We start from the raw sequence: 20,411 nt of genomic DNA on the forward strand, positions 1-20,411 counted from the left end.
CTGCGGTGCCCAGAGCCCCTCCGTGGCGCTCGGGTACCCACCCGTGCCCACCCCCCTCGCCCCCTGCCGCGGGTTTCGGTTCCCCTGGTGCAGAGGAATGAGCTTCACGCCGAGATTTCACTTCTGCACCCCTATGGGTGGGGAATTTGCATTTGTGTGGCTGCGGAGCCCCTGGGAGGGGGCGATTGGGGTGGCGAGGGGGGGACGCGGGTTGCAGGAGAGATCCGGGGGGCAGTGGTAGCAGGGTATGGGGACATCTCCTGCCAGAGGCTGGGGCTGAGCTCCCTCCTGCTGTCCCGCAGGTCCGTGCTGGGCCGCAGAGCCGGCCTCTCTGCGCTCTCCATCCTGGTGGCCCTGCTGATCGCCGGCCAGGCCGTCACCGTCTACTTCGTCTACCAGCAGAGCGGGCAGATCAGCAAGCTCACCAAGACTTCCCAGACCCTGCAGCTGGAGGCACTGCAGAGGAAGATGCCTGCCAGTCAGTAGCTCTGCAGCCACCGGCGTGGCGGGGAGAAGGGACGGGTCTCCCTGGGACCACCCGACTCAGTACCCCTCACACTGCTCCTTCCTCCACAGGTGCCAAGCCAGTGAACAAAATGAAGATGGCCATGGTGAACACCCCCCTGGCCATGAGGGTCCTGCCTCTTGCCCCATCTGTAGCTGACATGGTAAGAGATGCCTACTGCTGCTGCCTGCTGCCCTTGGGGCTTGCTGCCCGTCCTCATGTTCACCCTGCCCCTTTGCCTTTTCTCTTCAGGACATGGCCCCTGCTAGCAACAAAACTGAGGACCAAGTGAAGCACCTGCTGCTGGTAAGGTTCCCCCATTCCTCTACACACTCCATAGCTGGGCCCTGTGCTGCAGGAGGCGATGGGACCCTCTGCTTCCAGCTTCAAGCTGTGTCTTGGTTGGTTCTGGTGTCTCTGGGTGCACTTAGAGCTGGTGAGAGCTCCTGGCCTCCCAGCTGGTTGATACAAGCAGAGCTTCACCCCCCACACCTCATTTTTCTTTGCCTTGTCTCACTCTGCAGCAAGCAGACCCCGGGAAGATGTTCCCAGAGCTGAAGGACAACCTGATGGACAACCTGAAGAGCCTGAAGAAGACCATGACTGGTGCAGACTGGAAGGTCAGTGCTTGCTGCTGTCCTACTCTTCTCCTTCCAGGAGCACCCTGCTTTGGGGAGGGACTGGAGTGTGCCCACCTGGAAAAACAAAGTCCAGCTTGAGTTGCCCCCACTCTAAGGGAGGTGGTGGTGCTCACAGCAATCTTGAGCCCAAGCTGGAGCTTGCAGCATGGCTTCTTGTGGTGCACCACCCCATGCCACTTAATGTGCTGGTTCTTCTTGCTACAGGCCTTTGAATCCTGGATGCACAAGTGGCTGCTGTTTGAGATGGCCAAGAACCCCAAGGTGGAGGAGAACAAGGCGATCCCAGCAGAGAAAGGTATTGGGGATGGGGGCTGCTGAGCTGGGTGACTGGCCCTTTGGGAGAAACCACCCCCCAGGAGGTGCCAGCATGGGGCTTCTCAAAGGCCACCAAACTCATGGATCATTTCATTGCATGGGGAACTTCTGATTGGTGTCACTTAGAACAATACAGAGCCAGTGCCCACAGGTCATTTGGGATGAGCAAATACCTGAAAATCCAGAGCACTGCACCCACCCCTCACTCCTTGGCCAGCCCATGGAGCTTTAGGAAGGTCTCCAGGGTGGGGCTTGTCCTCTTTCTATATTTAATTAGCTGCTTCTGGATGAAAAGCTTCTGCAGAGGCTGTGGAAGGGCCTGGGGCCCTCACAGTGTCTCCCCCTTTGTTTTATTGCCCTAGTGCAGACTAAGTGCCAGGCTGAGGCCAATTCCAGGGGGGTCCATCCCGGCCGCTTCCGCCCCCAGTGCGATGAGAACGGCGACTACATGCCCAAGCAGTGCAATCCTTCCACTGGCTACTGCTGGTGCTCCTACAAAAATGGCACCAAGATTGAGGGCACTGCCACTCGGGAAAAGCTGGAATGCCCTGGTAGGTTGCCAGGGAGGGGATGGAGGAGAAGAGCAAGCAGCGTGCATGGATGTTGCCCTCTGTTTGGCTACTGATTAGGGAGGAGAGGGCGCAGCTGCAGCCAGTGTCCACGCCCCTCTTGGTGCCAGCATGTTAGTTGGAGGGGACCCTAAAATCCCCAGCCCTCTGTGGCGAGCTGCAGTGAGAGTAGACATGCAGTAGAGGTTATCCACAAGTCCCCTTGCCCCCAAAATGTGTGGCTCAGGGGGTGGGCACAGGCCCCCTGCTGCTCTGAGGGGTGGGGGCGATGGGGCAGCCCAGGGGTCCCACACCCACCTCCTGCCCTCCCTCTGCAGATGTCACCGCTGCTTCTGCCACCACTGCGGAGCCGGAGGAGATGATCTTCTCTGGGGTAGACATGCTCAAGCTGGGTGCAGAGAAAGGTGAGGGCCAAGGGTGGTTGTGGGGTGTTTGGGAGAGCCCTTGGGTCTGAGGGACGCACAGGTCCACCCCACAGAGCCACAGCAGCCCAAAAAAGCACCGAGGGGGCAGTGGAGGTTATGATGGGCATAGCAAAAGGAGCCTGGGCTTTTTGGGAGGTCCTGCAAGTCACCTTACCAACTCCATCCTCTCTTTCCCCCACAGAATAGAAGAGGAAACCAGCAGCTGCCAGGCTCTTCAGCATCCCATCCACCCCATTATATTTTTTTTGCATTTCTGCTCTTACCTTGCTTTCCTGAGCTGATTAACAGTAGGCACCCCTGCACACTCCTGCCCCTCAAGGCATCAGTTGCCACCCATCCCCGCTGCAGGGCACCAGATGGGCCTCATCTGCCACCAGGATCAGTGCTAGGGACAGTGACCCCTCAGAGAGTGGGTGAAGGAGGCTGGAAAGTGATCTTAACAGTGTCAGACCCATCAATCCTCTTCCTTTTTGCTCATCAGCATCTTACAGTGCCCAGGCAGCAGCAGCAGAGCTCACCCCTGCTGAAAAATGATCTGCTAATGTTTTCTTATGCTGAATGAGTATTAAAAAGCAGCAAAAAGCAACCTCCACCAGCTTTGTAACTGACCCTGGAAGGCTGAAGCCCTGTTAGATTACTGGTGTAGAAGGTTCTTGTGGAGTGCTCAGGTTTGTAGATAGATGCTCATCTTCAGCTTTTGTACACAGGCTGCACAGCCATGGCCATGGGTGAGGGTGGGCAGAGGGGAGGGCCCTGGAGGTAGAGTGGCTTCTAATTTTTCTGACTATCAGATAGTTCCTTGATAAGTGTCCTCACAAGCTAATTACTTCAAATAAACTTTTAAATAAGAAAGCATTGCAAGCAACTCTAGCAGTTTGCAGCTGTCCCAGGTTAAAAATAAACCTATCTTAAGAAGAAATGGAAAACACATCTCAGGTGATCTGTGCCTCCACCCAGGATAGGCCACATTCCTGGCCCATCAATTGTTCAAGCTCCCCTGCATCCCAGCATGGCCCAGGAGGCTGAAATCACCTCCAAGTGAGTTGCAGGGTGGGGAGGGGTGGAAAAGGAGCAGCCCCTTGGGCTGGAGCCATGTCCCTCCTGCACCTGGGTGTGAGGGTGGCAACCCAAGAGCTCTGCCCTCACCAGCAGAGCCTGGAGCCAGGCTGCACAGCAACAGAGGGAGGAGAGCAAGGGGACCCTGGTCCCTTTTTCCTCACCTGCTAAACCCCAGAGCTGGGAGTGAAGGAAAGAAACCAGGCACAAGCCCAGCACAAGGTGCAGCAGCTGCCAGTGAGGCAGCAGGCTGGAGCTGTGCAGGGTGATGCATAAACCTGCTCTCAGCACAGCATTTTAGTAATGAAAAAGAAAACAAACCAACACTAGAACGTGCAGTTCAAAGCTGAACTTCCTCAGGAAGCACTTAATGTTTCCCTAGGGGCTGAAGTGGTGCCTATAAAAACAGGTGGAAGGTGGACTCTTACACATCCAAAATCCTTCAAAGACAGCTGAGCCCCACCAGGGGCCCTGCCACCCTGGCCTGGATTTGGTCACTTCCCCTCCCTTCAAAGCAGCTGAAGCAACATATCACCTTTTTTTTTTTTAATTTTATTTAATATTCCATTAAAAAAACCCCACAAAAAAAAAATTACACCATCTTGGCTGAGAACAGCTGCTGGACACAGCTGTTCAGTGCAACTCCAGGGACATGATAACCACTGTCGTCAGTATCAGGATAAAAATGAAACCCGAGTTTTCTCTCTCCCATAGTAGCAAAAGGACTGACACCACTATAATCACAGAAGAGGGGGGAGGAAAGGTAAAAGTTTCTCTTAAAAATATAACTCTGTGATGAGAAAGAGTAAGAGGTGGCAGGGTGTCAACGAGGAGGAAAGCAGTTTCTGCAAGCTGGCTCTTCTCTGGTCAAACTGCCTCCTTCAGTTCGGTTCCTGTGCAACAACTGAGCCATCAAGGGGGGCAAGAACACATCTCTGGGCCCCTGCAGGGCAGGAAGAGACAAAGTTACAGCACTCTGCTCTAGAAGTCACAGTTAAAAGTAGTTATAAATTATTATTTAAGAAAAAAAAAAGTTGGAATTCTCCTGGTGAGCTTTCTTTTCCTCTCTTCTGTTTGATCTTCACCCATAAATCCTTAATCACAGGGATGCGGTACCTTTGGGGGAGAGGAGTTAAAAGAGTTAGGGATGGGGAGGAGGACAACAGCCTTACAGCTGAGCAGAGCAGGGGCAGAGCCATCTTGTCCACTTCCAGGTGGCTACATCACCACCAGCTAATCCACACCACTTTTCCAAGCTCCCTGTGAGTCAGCAGGGACAGACAGACACTGCCAGAGGCCACTCATCTCTGCTGATGACAAGAGGACAGCAACGTCCAGGCTGGACATCCAGTTCTCAGCAGCTAAAGAGTTGAGGTCAAACACATCCAGAGAAGCCAGCACACTGCTGTGTGACTTTCCTTGCATTGCTCCACTCCCTGGCCCTTTAATCTAAAGCCAGGCTGACTCAGCAAGCATTTAGAGGGCACATTTGTCTTCCCCAGAGTGGCCCAGGAGAACTGAATTTGGCCAAGGTTACCGCCGTTCAGAGCTGCCAACTGACAGTTGCCACAGGCCATGTACCTTCTCACAGTCCTTCAGGCTCAGCTGTTTTCTTCTTCTAAAAAGAAAAGGGTGAAAAATAAATCAGTATCATCTGCACCACAAACTTGAAGGACCCAAAGCCAAAAGCCACACAGGCTTCTTGGCTACCATCTCTACAGGGACATATCCATTCCAGGGAACATCTTACAGTCTCCCTCTGCCCCTCTTCCTAGCTCTTGGGATGGGACACAGAAGCCTGCCAAGCCCTCAGAAGCTCCAGCTTCTGTTGAGAGCAACTAGATGATCAGAAAGCTGAAGAAGAGCACTCACTCTCTGGGCTGGCTCTCTGCCATCAAAAAAGGCCCCTGGGTTTGACTCTTCCAGGAAAAAGGATCTCAGGGGAGTGATACAGGAACAAACCCTTCTTCAAGCCCCTCCAATCCCACCCAGCCAAAGGTCAGGGTGTCTCAAGATGAGCTGCAATTAACTGCAGCCTCCTCTGTAAAACCAGCAAGGCCAGGACAGGAATCTATTCCTCTCCAGCCTGGGATGCCGCAGGGATGAGCATCACAACTGCAGTTCAGAACAGCTCTCCCCACAGTATCTCATCTCAGGGTCTTGCACATACCTTCTTCTTCTTCTTGTGAACCTCAGCAGAGCCATCTGCTACAGGCTCCCCTTCCAAAGACACCTTTTTGCTCTTCTTCTTTTCTTTTCCAGTCTTTTTTTCTGGGAGAGGGGAAGAAAAGTCAACTAAGAGAGAGGCTCTGGTATTGTTAGTTTCCGAGATGCACAGAGTGGTAGGAGCTTAAGTTCTTGATCACATCTGAACCTGAGCAAGCTTTCCAGAGTATCTGGGTGAGGACAGAGCCCTGCTACAAGGCAGCTGTGCCCAGGGCTGTTTCTCCACTACCTTTGAGCCAGAGCAGTTTGATCCCACCACCCATGCACACGTGTGAAGAGAATCACATAGGATCCCCTTCTTTCCACCTCCTACTGCACATGTACTCTGAGGTACCACTTCAATGATGAAATAGCTGGACAAAGAGCAAAGGAAGCTATTAACACAGGATGGAGACAAGGTTCAACTCAGCACAACTGCTCCAAGAGGCTCCAGCTCACACCTGGGCAACAGCCCACACAAGGGCTGACAGACCACTCTGTCTACTTCAAAATACAGGGCTACACCTCTGTGGAACAGGAGCTGTAGCAGACTGGGACCAGCCATTCCATCCATTTTTTATTGGTAGGTTTTTTGTGGTTTTGTTTTGTTTTTTAATTTAGAAAATAACAAAAAACGTCTAGCAGAGAACCAGCTCTGATTTACAAATGCAGAAGAAAAACAAATGCCTTTGCACTAGGGCAGTAAACAGAGCATTACTGAGAGATGTGCAGACAAGGAGGGCAGGAAATGCTTGTAACTGGGAGCAACAAGCAGGCAGCTGGCACCACCCTTCTCCTTCCCTAGGGATTTGAAAGCAAGACGAACAGCCCTGAGTCAAATCTCTTAAAACAAGCTGCTCACCATGTTGCAGCAGACACTGATCAGACAGGGTCAGGAAGGGGCACTGTTGCCCCCCAGGGAACAGCAGAGGCTGACATGGCAGATGACAGAACAGATTTCAAGCCTCTGCCTGAAGAGGCTGGCAGCAAGGAGCCACGTTCAGGAAGCTCTGCCAAACACAAAGCCCTGCACATGGATGCCGAGCTTCCTCTGCTGTGCTCACAGCATGTCAGTCACCTTTTGCCTGCCATCCCCAGCCATGTTTCACCTTAGCTCTCTGCTAGCATGTCTTGTGTTTGTCATAGAGGAGCCAGGACTGGGTGAGCAGAGCAATTCCACCCTGCAGACACAGAGCAGGGCAGAAGGCAAAGCACAGGCCTCCTGGCTGACAGCTAGCAGGAACTCTCCCAAGCCCTGCCCAGGATGGCAGGCCATGCAAGGGGGCAAAGGGGCCTTGGAGGTTCAACACAGATTCACCTCAACCCTCTGCCAGCCCTCAGCCACTTCCAGCCAGGGTAAAGGCCAGGAAAGGACAAAGTCCTGAAGGGACAGGTCATGCCATAGAAGATGCACAGGGACACCAGCTTTGCTCTACAAGCAGCAAGGATCAGAGCAAGTATTAACATAGTTCTCACTGTGCTGGACACAGGACAAAGGGCTGGAGAGCCCAGCTTTAGGTCTGCAACAAGACCTGGTGCCGAGACTGCAGAAAAACACTGAGGTGGGGGGCTAGAAATCTGGCATAGGCTTTGGGTGGGTCAAGAGGGAAGCAGCCAAGCAAGAAGCTAAGGGGAAAGTGGGTGCTACTTACAAGGCCCTGCACCAGAGGCTGAACGTGCATCAGCTGCAAGAACCTATTGCCAATGCAGCCCAAGTGAGGGATGCTTACTTTTAGCTGATTTTTTCTTTTCCTTGCTGCCTGGCAGCTTCTCCATGTCACCAGATGCTTTTTTCTTTTTCTTTTTGGGTACTTCTTCATTAGCTTGCCCTTTCCTCTTCTTCTCCTTGGGCTGCCCAACAGCCCCATCCTCTCCTGGCAGTTTCTGCTTCTGAGATGTTTTCTGCTTCTTATTCTCTTTGTCATTGCTCTTAGATGTTTTCACAGCCTTGTCTGCTGTGGAGGAAGATTTCTTCTTTTCCTTCTTCTCTTTTTTCTCCTTTTTCTTCTTCTTTTTCCCTTCCAACCCTTCCAGCATTTGCACTACAGGAACTTTGGCAGCAGAAGTGACCTCTGTTTCGCTCCCTGAGTTTGACTCCTCTGACTGTGGGATGGATGACACTGCATGTGATGCTGGGACCACCTGTGCCCCTTTTGCCCCAACATCATTCTCTTTCACAGTCAGGGCTTTCTTGGCTGGGGGAGGTTTGAGGCTGGCATGACCTGGCTTTGTTTTTTGTGCCCCCTTCTCTTTGTTGGAGGCTCCAGTGACTTCCTGCTTTGGAGGGAGGTTGTTTTCTGTGGAAACAGTGATGAGAGAAAAAAAGTCAGGGAGCACTTGTTATATAGACCACAGAGTTACTGGAGGATGGAAATATGCATTGGAAGAGGAGTATCCAGTTCTGCTGGCCACCCCAATTACAGCAGAGCTAGAGAAAGGTGCTTCAGCTTGAGATCAAGTATCTGCCAAGGGAACCTGTGACAACAGCCACAACAGCTTTGGGCACATCCACGGAGAACAGGGGCTAGACCAAAGGAAACTGTATCTCCAGACAGGTAAGCATAGAGTATTCCTTCCCCAGGACACCTGTCCCAGTGAGGGAGAGACTTCCCAAGGTGGAGGAGGTATCCATTCCACCATGTTTAACCATCACCAATGGCCTACCTTCCAGCACCTTGGCCTTCTTGAATCTATAGTTCTCACCTTCTAAACAGCCCTTTGCACAACTTACTGACGTGCCAAAAGACCCCTGTGAGCCTCTAGAGCAGGCCAGAGCTCTCAGCCAGACCAGAGCCCATCTGAAGGTGCCAGGGTCACATCAGAGCAGAAACAGCTTCCAGCTAAGAGTCTGACAATTTGCCAACAAAAAGGTGATAGGGAAATGTCAGGACACTTCATTTCTCCACAGGTCTTCCCACTTGCTTCCCTTCCTCTGCCCTCAGACACACTACAGAGCCCAGAAAATACAAGGGGAGGCTGGAATACCAGCACTGCATGGCACCAGATGTTCTTCAGCTAGTGTTCAAATGTTCCTTCCTGAGGAGCCATCACTACCACAGCACACCAGTGTGGTGGGCAGAGGTTTTAGGGAGAGCCCTACCTACTCCCATTAATTGCATTAGTTACTGCAGTCAAAGCAGAACTTGGAAGAGGCAAAAGCAGAGCCTTGCAAGCAGCCAGCACAGAAGGGGTGTCCAGGGAGGCTGTGGTGGCAGGGGAAGCCAGCAGACGGCAGCAGCACTCCACGGCTGGGCTCTGTGGCGCAGACAGGCTGGGAATGGGGGCCCTTCCCAGTGTCACCCTCCCTATGCCAGCAGGGCCATGCTGCTGGGCCAAGCCCATTCCCAGCTTTGCCAAAGGAAACCCACCTGCTTTGTGGTTTGCAGCCACCTGGTCGATGTCGGTGTCGGAGTCACTGCTGTCACTGCTGGAGCCGTTGGCTGGGGCTGCTCTCACAGAGGCCTTGGGAAAGGAGTTGGCAGCAGTCACAGCTGCCTTCCCTTGCTCCACTTTGCCTGCAGGCTGGGGAGGAACTGTCTTTGATGCCTGAGGTGCTGCTGTGGTACTGGAGAGGCCCAGATAGCTTGTAAGGAGGGACTGAAAGAGCAGAGACATGCTGAGGAATCACAGCAGGGCACCTCCCAAACACTAGGCACACAGATCTGTCTCTGCTGCTATTGCCCCCATACTCCAAGTGAAGGACTCATCTTTGGACACCCACAGAGTGATCCTGCACCCCTCAGCCAGCCCTGCAGAGATGGCAGCGCTGTCAGGAGAGGGGGGGGGCAGCACTGCCAGATGCTGGCTGAGCTTACAGCAGCAAGAGCTGAGCGTGAGAGGGTCTCTCCTCTTTGTTCTCGCCCAGTAAAACAGGCTTGGGGGAGGCTCCTGGCCATGAGTGTGCACCCAGGCACAGCTAATGCACTGCAGATGTGCTGCACGCCCTGCACGTCACTTACAAAGGGAATTTAATAGCTTGGACATGGGTTAAGTTACACATAAAAGTGGGGAAAAAAATCCTGCTGCTATTGGCACTGTTCTCCTGGTTTAACCCTTGCAAGGCACCATCTCCCATTCCTTTTCCTGGAGAAGGCACCATAAGCCCTGGACCCAAGGCACAGCTGCCTGGGGAAGAACTCCAGGTCCAGAAGTCTCTTTCTGCCCCCACCAAAAGGCCCTGCTCACAGCACTGCACTGGGGAGCCCCCATTTCTGTGCTGCCAAACCCACTCAGCACCCTGTTGGCTTCGTCTGAGAATTCAGCCCTTTCTCTGTCCTACCTAGAAGTCAGTTGCCAGACCCCAGAGGATCCCAGCGTGCACCAGTACCATACCTGTGACATTGCCTCCTCCTCACTGGACTCTGAGGAGCTCTGGGCTGGCTGGATCCCTCCTGGTTTCTGCTGCAAACCTGCTGGAGGAGCAGAATTCACCTCATTAAACCCACCACTGCTGCCTGGGGCTGAGCTCACCTACCCCACTGCAGTTCCTGCCACCAAAAGGCCTTCTGCCTCCAAAGAAAGGGGAGTGCTCTGCCAAGCTGGAGCAGAGGAAGCCCTCTCCAAGCACTACATGAAGGTGACCCACCGCCCACAGGATAACAGAACAGTATTCCCACCCTGACCTGGCCAGCAACATTGAGAGCATCTTCTTAGTGGAACTGACCAGGTTTGCGGGGCTGCTTGGGCTTCTCCTCCTCATCACTATCTGAGGAACTGCTTGTCTCTGCTGCTATTGCCCCCATACTCCAAGTGAAGGACTCATCTTTGGACACCCACAGAGTGATCCTGCACCCCTCAGCCAGCCCTGCAGAGATGGCAGCGCTGTCAGGAGAGGGGGGGGCAGCACTGCCAGATGCTGGCTGAGCTTACAGCAGCAAGAGCTGAGCGTGAGAGGGTCTCTCCTCTTTGTTCTCGCCCAGTAAAACAGGCTTGGGGGAGGCTCCTGGCCATGAGTGTGCACCCAGGCACAGCTAATGCACTGCAGATGTGCTGCACGCCCTGCACGTCACTTACAAAGGGAATTTAATAGCTTGGACATGGGTTAAGTTACACATAAAAGTGGGGAAAAAAATCCTGCTGCTATTGGCACTGTTCTCCTGGTTTAACCCTTGCAAGGCACCATCTCCCATTCCTTTTCCTGGAGAAGGCACCATAAGCCCTGGACCCAAGGCACAGCTGCCTGGGGAAGAACTCCAGGTCCAGAAGTCTCTTTCTGCCCCCACCAAAAGGCCCTGCTCACAGCACTGCACTGGGGAGCCCCCATTTCTGTGCTGCCAAACCCACTCAGCACCCTGTTGGCTTCGTCTGAGAATTCAGCCCTTTCTCTGTCCTACCTAGAAGTCAGTTGCCAGACCCCAGAGGATCCCAGCGTGCACCAGTACCATACCTGTGACATTGCCTCCTCCTCACTGGACTCTGAGGAGCTCTGGGCTGGCTGGATCCCTCCTGGTTTCTGCTGCAAACCTGCTGGAGGAGCAGAATTCACCTCATTAAACCCACCACTGCTGCCTGGGGCTGAGCTCACCTACCCCACTGCAGTTCCTGCCACCAAAAGGCCTTCTGCCTCCAAAGAAAGGGGAGTGCTCTGCCAAGCTGGAGCAGAGGAAGCCCTCTCCAAGCACTACATGAAGGTGACCCACCGCCCACAGGATAACAGAACAGTATTCCCACCCTGACCTGGCCAGCAACATTGAGAGCATCTTCTTAGTGGAACTGACCAGGTTTGCGGGGCTGCTTGGGCTTCTCCTCCTCATCACTATCTGAGGAACTGCTACTGTCTGAGGTCTCCTCTGCCTGGGTGGGTGGCACAACCTGGTTCAGCCGGGCGCCCTGCGCTGGCTGCAGGCCTGGCTTCCTTGACTTGGTGGTGGGACTTCCCAGAGGTGAAGCAGTCTGTGGGACAGCAGTGTTGGCTGGAGGAGCTTTTCCCATGGGAACCGTTTGCTTTAGGGAAGGAGGAGCGGGGACCTACAGAAGAAAGAAGATGAAATGCATCTGAAGGAAGAATAACTGCTGATGCCAATCAACTACATGAAGGAGCCCAGAGCAGATGGACTTGGATCACCTCAGCCCTTCTTCAGCTATTCTGCTCCAGTTTGGGTCAAGGTTAGTCCAAGAATCTCTCATGCAGGGCACAGAGACTCCCATCTCTCCCCAGCCCACAATGAAGCAGGCAGCTCTGGCTAAACAGACAACTCTTGACTGTAAAGGGCACTGCTATCACTAGAGAGGGAAGAAACCTGGCAGCCAGCTGGAAGACAGGAACAGCAAAGGTTCCTCTCCCCAGGGAAGCTCCCCATTTGAGTCTCCCCCCCCTTGTTACCTCTCCTGCCAGCTTGTTGTGCTCTAAGGAATCACTGCTGGAGCTCTGGGAATCTCTGCTAATGGGGGCTACAGTGGGTGCTTTTGCCCCCTTCCCCACAGGCAAGGTGGCATTAACCTTGGCAGCCACTGCACTTGAAACCTTTGTTGCTTTGACATTCTGCTGGGGCAGACTCTAAAATAGATGACAAAGAAAATGAGGACAGAGCACAACCTGGGAGGGAAAAGAGCCAGAAGCATACACCAATCCACCACTAACTCCTGAGCCCTTCCATCATTTTCAGCACAGCACCAAGACTCACATTTGGGTTTTTTCCCCTTTGCAGGCCAGCTGCCTCCTACAAGCCTCTGAGCAGGGCCTCTGGCACAGCCAGGAGCAGAGAAGTGAGGGCCAGCACCCCGGGAGTGCCTAAAGCATTAGCTCAGTGCCCCAAAGGCACCCATCCTGAGGGCAGACAGGCAAAATGTGATGTGCTTGCAGGCTGGGAGATCCCTAAGCACTGCAGCAGCAGCAAGACTGCAGTTGGAAACCCTGCTTTGCAAAGTGGGCACTCGAACTCCAGGATATCTCCTACTCTCTAAAAAAAACACACGTCACGAGATAATTGGCAACAGAGACAAAGCAAAGACACCATTAGAGAGCAAATCAACGAGAAGCAATTTTGTTGCCTCACATTTGAAACCTCCCATCAAACTAAATGTAAGAGGGGTTAAAAATAGAAGAGCCAGGGGCATGGAAATCAAGACACTGACATCAGGTCCAAGACACAAATGCCAGCAGAGGAGGGAGCAGGAGCAAGGAAGGAGTGCACAGCCTCCTGGTTTGTGTTACAACTGAAGCTATGTGAGCAGCCCTCCCTCTCCAGATCCCTGACAAGCTGGGCCTTTGTGGGCTGACATTTCCCTCACACAACATCTGGCCTTCAGAAAAGAAGGCAACGCTCCACCGTGCGGAGCCGCCAACCCGACGCGAGCTCCCTGCCCTCTCACACACAGCTCAAGTTACAGCAACTGCCTTATTTTATACAATCTTGGTTCTATAAACACACTTTAATCAAGGCCTGTGCAGGCTGGCTGCTGGCCCACCAACTGGGGGGAGACAGCCTTTCCACTGGCCACAGCATCAGGCCAACACAGGGAAGGGTTTTCTTGAGTGCACATAATCCCCCTCTCCCAGGAAGGGAGCTGGAAACACGGGACACATGAGTGCAGGACAAGAAGCACACTTGGCCTCTAAGGCCTGGGCTCAGAGCACCAGCCAAGCCACCACCACCACAAAGGAACAGTAGCCACATTCCTCAGTCAATGCTTCTTCATGTGGTTTCTTTCTCAGGCTCAAAATGCAGCAGAAGTGCAGAGACACCCCAGCCAGCTTCTCACTCAGGCAGCTCCTGCCCTTGGGAGCTCAGCCACAGCCCTGTGGGACTGGCATGAGGAGATGTGACACAAAGAGACTCAGGTGAGAGAGCTGGGATGAGCTTCACAACATTCAGCAGCGTCTCAGCACAGATTCTGGGTCTCCAAGGCAGGAGTCTGGCTTCTGCAACTGAAAGGCAGCAGGACCACTTCAGGGCAGAGCCTTCCAGCCTCCCAAGGCTTGTGGAATGGGGGTCCAGAAAGCTCTAGCCACACCCAAGGGTTTGGAAGAAATTGGAGGATGGGTTGCCTCAGAGCTACCAAGCTCATGGAAAGACTCTGCCTGCAAGGATTTGGCTGCTTTTCCAGTCTAACTCCCTGGAGCAGGGCAAACAGGACAGAATCCCAGAGGAGGTCTGGGCTCATGTGTCTACTCATGCTCCTGGCAAACCATTCTCACCTTTCACTGCTCTCACACACTGCAAACTTGCTACAGCCGAGTTGTGCACCCAGAGCTGGATTCAGTGAGACCCTGGGATGATGCCAAGAAGATCAGACAAAGCCAAAAGGAGGCTCCTCTCTGCACTGCTCATCACCCACCCAACTACCACCTTGCAAGCCCTGAGACCTCCTGAGCATGCAGGACTAACAGCATCCACACCCAGTGGCTCCTCACCTGAGAAGGGGGAACCATCTCCTCCTCTGAATCGGACTCCTCGCTGGAATCATCGCTGCTGTCCACGGGTGGAGGGGCTGGCACAGGGGCTGGCACTGGTGCTGGAGCTGGTCCTTTCTTCACATTTGTTGGCTGGGGCACAGCATTGGTTTTCACTGCAGGAAAAGCAGAAGGAATTGTCACCATGAGAGAGGTGCTCTGCATGGCTGCCCAGAGCAGGAGCTAGCACAACAGGCTGGGCTGTGGACATGCAGGGGAGAGAAGGAAATCCGTGCAGATGCAGGTGAGGGATCCTGACCATACCAGGAGACTCACCAGCTTGCGGAGGCTGTGTCTGTGCTGCAGGGGACTCCTCTTCACTGTCAGATGAGTCACTGCTCCCACTTTCTGAGACTTGGCTTTTCAAGGTGCTTCCCACTGCTTTTTCAGGGAGCCCAGCTTTAGCAGCCTGGCTCAGGCTGGGAACAGGCCCAGCCTGTTCTGTTATCCTCTTAACAAAAAAGAAACACAGGCACAGAAATGTGGTATTAGTACAGGTGGTGTTTAGTTTAAGTGCAGTTTCAGCTCAAGCTGTGTTTTGTTTTAACCTAACACAGCTGTTTCTTAACACTCACTCCAAAGCTGGCATGTAAAGATTGAAAGGGGCTTCAGTTACTGCCTGGACAGAGGTGCTGAAGGCACATACCACTGCATTTAGCAATTGGCTTTTGACATGAAGCCCGAGCGTGTTTTACCACACGAGCATGCAGGACTAATAGTGCTCGTGAGCTCTTAACAACAATTCCTTGTTGAGGCCAAGACACTGGCTGGATGGCAGCCTGAAGGCAGGAGAACTACTGCTACCCTGAGACCCCCATTCCATGGAATTTAAGCACAACCTCCCCCCAGCTGGGGGAATCAGCAGGAGCTGGGAAACCTTCTGCCAAAATTCTTGCAAGAGTCCGTATGAGCAGCTACACCCCAGAGCTGCTGGAGAGGTCAGTGGAGACAAGAGGATTTTGGGACACAGAGGGCAGGCTGGGATCCACCTTAGAAACTTCTCTGTCAACAGGACATCTAGTTCCAACACCAGAGATGTGTCCTGGCAAAAAAATCCCAACTCTTCAACTCACGTGCACTGTGCCTTTTTACAGCACCCCTCAACACTCTGATGTCCCAGGACCATCAGCCACTGTCCCAGTCAGCTGGTGTTTCAGCACAAGGAAGCCCTGGTTATTCAGCAACAGGTACACAATGGCCAGGTGAGAAGACCTCTTCCCAGCCCCTCTCCTTGGCTTGGGCTGAAGGCTGCAGACTCCCCTCTCCTGCATGCTGCTAAGGGTACCAGTGAGAGGGGGAACATTTGCCAAGGGATGGGGTAACTTCACCACTCATAGATATTCTTCAGGCTTGCAATGCTCTGCACCCACTCAGTTTACTGCACTCATGGCTCATCTCTGGGCTGCTCTGACAAGGAGCACACCACACTTGCCAAGGCAGGCAGACCCCATCCAACCTGCACGTGACAGCAGCTCCACGCAGTGCTTGGTCTCCAGCCCCCCTGCAAGAAGGCAGGGAGACTCCTGCCCAGCTGCACAGCCCCTGTCAACCCCCTTTCCCAGCCCTGCCATGCTAATGCAGCAATACCCCCTCTCAACCTGCAGCAGAGGACCAGGAGGACTTCAGCAGCTCCAGCCCACCAGGGTGATGCTCCTGGCCAGGAGCCTAGAGCACCAGCATAGGAGCCTTCTAAGAGGACAGATCTTACCACATGTCCTGGCACAACCCCACTGAAGGCTGCCACTGGGGCAGTGTTTATCATCTCCAAGACAAACACTAAACAGACAACAGCATCTGCATGTAAATCCCACCACAGAACAGTTCTCTGAACAAGCCAAGCACATTTTGACTCCGCTTAGAGAAACAGAAACCTCCACCAGCACTTGGGGAGAGGGGGGATTGCAAACCTCACTTGTTTTGATACCAGTGAGTCACTATCTCCAGGAGAGAGGCCAGATTGGCAATGCTGAAGAGAGAACTACTTGAAGCAGGCACAATTCACACACTCTACTCCAACAAGCTAGCTCTTCTCCCTCTTCTCCCAAGCACTGCTGTGCAATGGAACAGCCTACCAAGATCAGACCCCACCTGCTCACTTTTAAGACCTTCATAGCCATGGGACTGGTTTCTCTCTCTGCTCAGATGCATGGTTCAAGGGATGCTTTGTCTTCTACCTTAGCAGGAGACTGAGGAAGAGCTGCCACAGAGGCACCCTGACACAGAAAGAACATAAGAGCATCCACAGAGAAACCACCATAAGCTTTACACAGCTTCAGGATTCCTCAGATCTTTCTGGGAGGTCCCTCCATTGACTTAATCTTGGTCACTGCCAGGTGGCTGGCAGGTGTCCTACAGTGTGGGACCAGGCCAGCATCAGGGAGCAAAACACCACAGGCAGAGCTTCTGAGAAGTCAAGTCACAGGTACCGAAGTAACTCAGAGAGGAGGAAAAGAATTCAAGAGGAAATATTTTTTCCTGCTCCCTCTCCAGCCCCCAAGCCAGGAGCTGCCTGTGGCTCAGTGTGTGATGACTCAGCTTCTGCACAGCCCATCTGCCACTCGAAGCTCCCTTTGCATCATGCAGCTCTGCATGACAAGGGGGGAAACATCGCCCAGCCACGTGCACCCAGCACGTTCTAACAATCACTCTGAGAACACTGTAACAACCACACTCCCTGGCTGCCTGTGCACCACGGAAGCACCACCAGCAGATCAGGACTGAGACCAGTATCTCAGCTGTGTCACAACACAACAAAGGTAGGACTGCCACCTGCAAGGGAGCAGGGACAGGGTTCAGGGAGGGAGAGAGACCTTCCATCTCTTAGGACATTGGGTCTCTCCCCACAGGGCCTGTGGTCCATGATGAAAACTTGCAGGCACAACTTCCTGGGATGCTTAAGGAAGACCAGGTTCCCAACATGCACATGCACGTGCATCTCACCCCAGTCCTGGCAAGCAGAAGCCACAGCCTGTCCATGGAGGGCTCGTGTGCCATCTTTGGCTCAGAACATCCAAGACAGAAGAAGCAGAGCAGAATTAACAGTTCCAGAAGAAGGGCAGCTCACAGCATCTTTTAGGTCAATCTAGACTGTCCCCCATCACCAGCCTTCCTCCCCCCAAACATAGAAACACCATGTCAACTTCTTTCACTAAATATTCCTAAGTCTTCGGGGGTAAACATACCAATTAAGCAGTTCAATTTAAGCATGATGTTCATTTTAATTGTGCTAATCCACCCCCACAGGGAAAGAAGAAGCTGCTTCCAACGCTCTGTATCTGTTTGGATCTTGCACAGAAGCCAGAGGAAGTTGCAGGATACAGTAAGTCAGTAGTTACCATATGCCCAAGTAGCAGATGGTGAGGATGAGCTAAGAAGAGTTTGACTGGGAGGACGGGATGGTGGACACAGCTAAGCCTAGCAGTCTATCTTCAGGCTTCCCTCGTGGTCTCTCTCTGCCTGCAGGATACTACCATGGGAAGAAACAGCCTGCTTGGCAAAAATAGAGCTCTCTGGATGACAAGCTCTTCCTTGAGGACTGTGGCTGCTGAGGGATAATCGCCAGTTTGCAAGAGGGAAGATGCTGAAGTGGTTAAATGGCTGTCAGCAAGATGGCTACCTACTGCTGCCAGCTTCAAGTCAACACTGGAGGAGAACAAACCCACCCCGGCAGGTTCCTTCACCTACAACTCTGCTGGAGTGGATAAGTGTCAACAGTTTCCCAGTAAGACCCCACGGCACAGCTACCAGAATGGCTGCTCCTGCCAGCCAGAGCTGAATCTTAACATATAATCATGCAGGAAGAGCAGCACAGAGCCAACTGTTAGAGATGCGTCCCCCTCCACCCACCTGAGCAGGCCAAGGCTATAAAGACAAAAATGCAGAGCCTCTCTGGCTCCTGCCTGTCAATAGCAAAAGGACGTGTTGACAAAGAGCCTCCTTGCAAGGACACGTGAGGCTCTGCCCCCAGCTTCCCTTCCTCCCCAGCAGATAATAGCTGCCAACTTCAAAATGCTGCATTCAGGGCACTTCCCAAAGATCCTTGCAGCTCAGAGTCAACACAGAAAGTCTCCATACCATAGGCCTAAGGATGCCCTCAGGGATTTGCCTCCCTAGGGATTCAGCCACCTGAATCCAGGTTGGGTTCGTGGTCCTTCTCACAAGAGAGTTCTAAACAAACCCTCACAGGAGAGCCAAGACCAAGCTATCTGTGACCCTGCACCCAAGGCTCACTCCAGAGAGGCAAGACATGAGTGGAGCCAACCAGTTGGTATCCAGTAGGTTAGACCTCTGCTACAGCTGGGTGAAAAGTAGACTATACTTGTTTCCAGGTAGGAAGAAAGATCTTGCTCTCTGAAGGACCAAGACACAACATACTCCATGCTACTGGTGTTTCAAGGAGAGCAGTGGTAGCATTTAAGAGCTAAACAATTATACTGAGTATCCCATCCCCTGCCACTGGGCTGGATGCAGTATCACCCACCTTCTGGCTGATGGGCACAGGGAGATCCTCCTCTTCACTGCCTGAGGAATCGGAGCTCTCTGCTGACTTTGTGCCTTCAGCAGGCTTTGCAGGAGCAGAGGTCTTTCCCAGCTTGGTTTTGGCCTGCTGTGGCACTCCCAGTTTTGGGGCTGGCTTCCCTTGGGACAGCGGAAGCGTTTTTGCCGGATTTGCTTTGCCAGAGAGTGATGTTGCTGGTGTAGGTTTCACTGGGGGTGGGACGGCTTGGGAGGATTTTGGAGGTGGCTTTGTCTGGACAAGATAAGAACAGCATGAAACGAGGCAAATCCCACAGCAGCATCATTTATTTGCTCAGACTGTAACCAAGGGAAGAGATTTCAGAGCCCCCTGGGAAAGGCAAATGCTGAAGGCCGATTAGAAACTGGCAGGAACCACAAGGATTCCTTTCATCTAGCTGTGTGGGGGGAGTCTCCAAAGACAAGAAAGCAAGACCAGACATTGCTCATCAGCCTGCTGATGCTACCAGTCCCTTCCAGTGAGGTACACTGGAGAACTCTGCACTCTCCACAGCAGGGAAGCTAAGCTGCACTAGAGTTCAACAAATTAGATACTATTTATTGCAATTTATAGCTGAGAGGCAAATTCAACTATGACAATTTGCCTCCTCAGGTGGGAAAGTAATTGCTGGGCTCTTTTTAATTTAAAAGTACTAGTGGATATATATAACTTTTTTTAAAGAAAGGTACAATGGCTTAATGAAGGCTCAGAGCAAAGACACTGAGGTGCCTTTCAACACCCCAAGCCTCTTTTCTCCTGTCCCCATCATGACTTTGCACTACATGCATTTAAAACATTTTTTTTTTCACTGCAATTCCCAGCCCTGGAGGTGAGCAAGGAAAGACATGAGTCCTGGACAGACATACTTGTGTTACTGATGGAGGTTCCTCATCTTCACTGTCTGAGGAGTCACTGCTCTCTGAGGTGTCATCGGGCTTTGCAGCCCCAGGAACTGCTGTGGATGCAGGTTTGGTCTGGTTTGGTGCTGCTGCTGTTTGCCTCACTGCATTCTTCTTGAGGGACATTGAAGCAGTAGGAGCACTTTTCACAGGTTCTGCAGTAACCTGCGCTGGTTTTGTAGCTGGTTTTGCCTGGGAGCAGAGGGAACAAAAAGGAACAGAGCGATCACGTAACAGCTCACAAGAAACCAGTTAAGAGCTGTAACTGCATGGAATCTGTTTTAAGGAAGGCAACCCTGACAACTTTGATCAGGATGGGCTTGTTCAGTTCCATGGCCTGTGGACTATCTGAAGCAAAGCACTTTCTGCAGCCTGACTCCATCTGTGGAGTTGCACACCAATCACCTCCTACAGATCAAAGGATCTCCCTCAATTTCAGGCCCTAGGAGGAACTGGGATGGAACAGCTGATGCTGGCAGGGGTTAGTGGGCTCTCAGCCACACAGTGTGTTTCTCTGGCCTTGGGTTTGGGGATCCCACACACCCAGGGAAGGGGGTGTTGTCAAAATAGAGCATTGCAGTGTGTCCTCTCTCCTTCAAGGGAAGGAATGTGATTTCCTAGAAACAAAGGAATGGGGCTGGAAAGGTTACCTGGCTTTCTGGAGTTGCAAGCTCCTCCTCAGAGGATGTCTCATCACTTGATTCCCCACTGCTGCTCTCAGCAGCCCCAGCTGCCTGCTTCAGCTCTGAAACACAAGTGAGGAGATGTCACAGCTGCAGCCTGCTCTCAGCTCCCAGAGCATGATGCTAATGCAGCTTTTGAAGTCAGGAAAACAAAACAAGTGACAGAGAGAGCTAACGGGATTTGCAAGGAAAAAGGCCTATTCCT

General features: G+C 52.7%; 2 protein-coding genes across 2 annotated transcripts in view; one reads left to right on the top strand and one right to left on the bottom strand.

Moving 5' to 3' along the window:
• The window catches only part of CD74 (CD74 molecule, major histocompatibility complex, class II invariant chain), a 6,050-nt gene extending 1,631 nt beyond the window's left edge, over positions 1 to 4,419 (top strand). Inside the window, exons 2-9 of the mRNA XM_010002136.1 lie at positions 268 to 478; positions 577 to 668; positions 758 to 811; positions 1,030 to 1,125; positions 1,351 to 1,441; positions 1,824 to 2,012; positions 2,348 to 2,434; positions 4,397 to 4,419. Of these exons, the coding sequence (XP_010000438.1) occupies positions 268 to 478; positions 577 to 668; positions 758 to 811; positions 1,030 to 1,125; positions 1,351 to 1,441; positions 1,824 to 2,012; positions 2,348 to 2,434; positions 4,397 to 4,419 (843 nt within the window). The remainder of the gene's footprint in view (positions 1 to 267; positions 479 to 576; positions 669 to 757; positions 812 to 1,029; positions 1,126 to 1,350; positions 1,442 to 1,823; positions 2,013 to 2,347; positions 2,435 to 4,396) is intronic.
• A 677-nt stretch (positions 4,420 to 5,096) lies between these two features.
• TCOF1 (Treacher Collins-Franceschetti syndrome 1) overlaps positions 5,097 to 20,411 on the bottom strand; it is a 25,587-nt gene continuing 10,272 nt past the window's right edge. The window contains exons 6-16 of the mRNA XM_010002137.1: positions 20,174 to 20,268; positions 19,491 to 19,715; positions 18,589 to 18,858; positions 14,397 to 14,559; positions 14,070 to 14,239; positions 11,434 to 11,683; positions 11,103 to 11,179; positions 9,085 to 9,313; positions 7,447 to 8,013; positions 5,682 to 5,782; positions 5,097 to 5,129 (exon numbers count right to left, since the gene is read on the bottom strand). Coding sequence (XP_010000439.1) covers positions 5,097 to 5,129; positions 5,682 to 5,782; positions 7,447 to 8,013; positions 9,085 to 9,313; positions 11,103 to 11,179; positions 11,434 to 11,683; positions 14,070 to 14,239; positions 14,397 to 14,559; positions 18,589 to 18,858; positions 19,491 to 19,715; positions 20,174 to 20,268 — 2,180 coding nt within the window. The remainder of the gene's footprint in view (positions 5,130 to 5,681; positions 5,783 to 7,446; positions 8,014 to 9,084; positions 9,314 to 11,102; positions 11,180 to 11,433; positions 11,684 to 14,069; positions 14,240 to 14,396; positions 14,560 to 18,588; positions 18,859 to 19,490; positions 19,716 to 20,173; positions 20,269 to 20,411) is intronic.

Source organism: Chaetura pelagica, unplaced genomic scaffold (assembly GCF_000747805.2).
Source record: "Chaetura pelagica isolate M959 unplaced genomic scaffold, ChaPel_1.0 scaffold356, whole genome shotgun sequence".
Lineage (NCBI taxonomy): Eukaryota > Metazoa > Chordata > Aves > Apodiformes > Apodidae > Chaetura > Chaetura pelagica.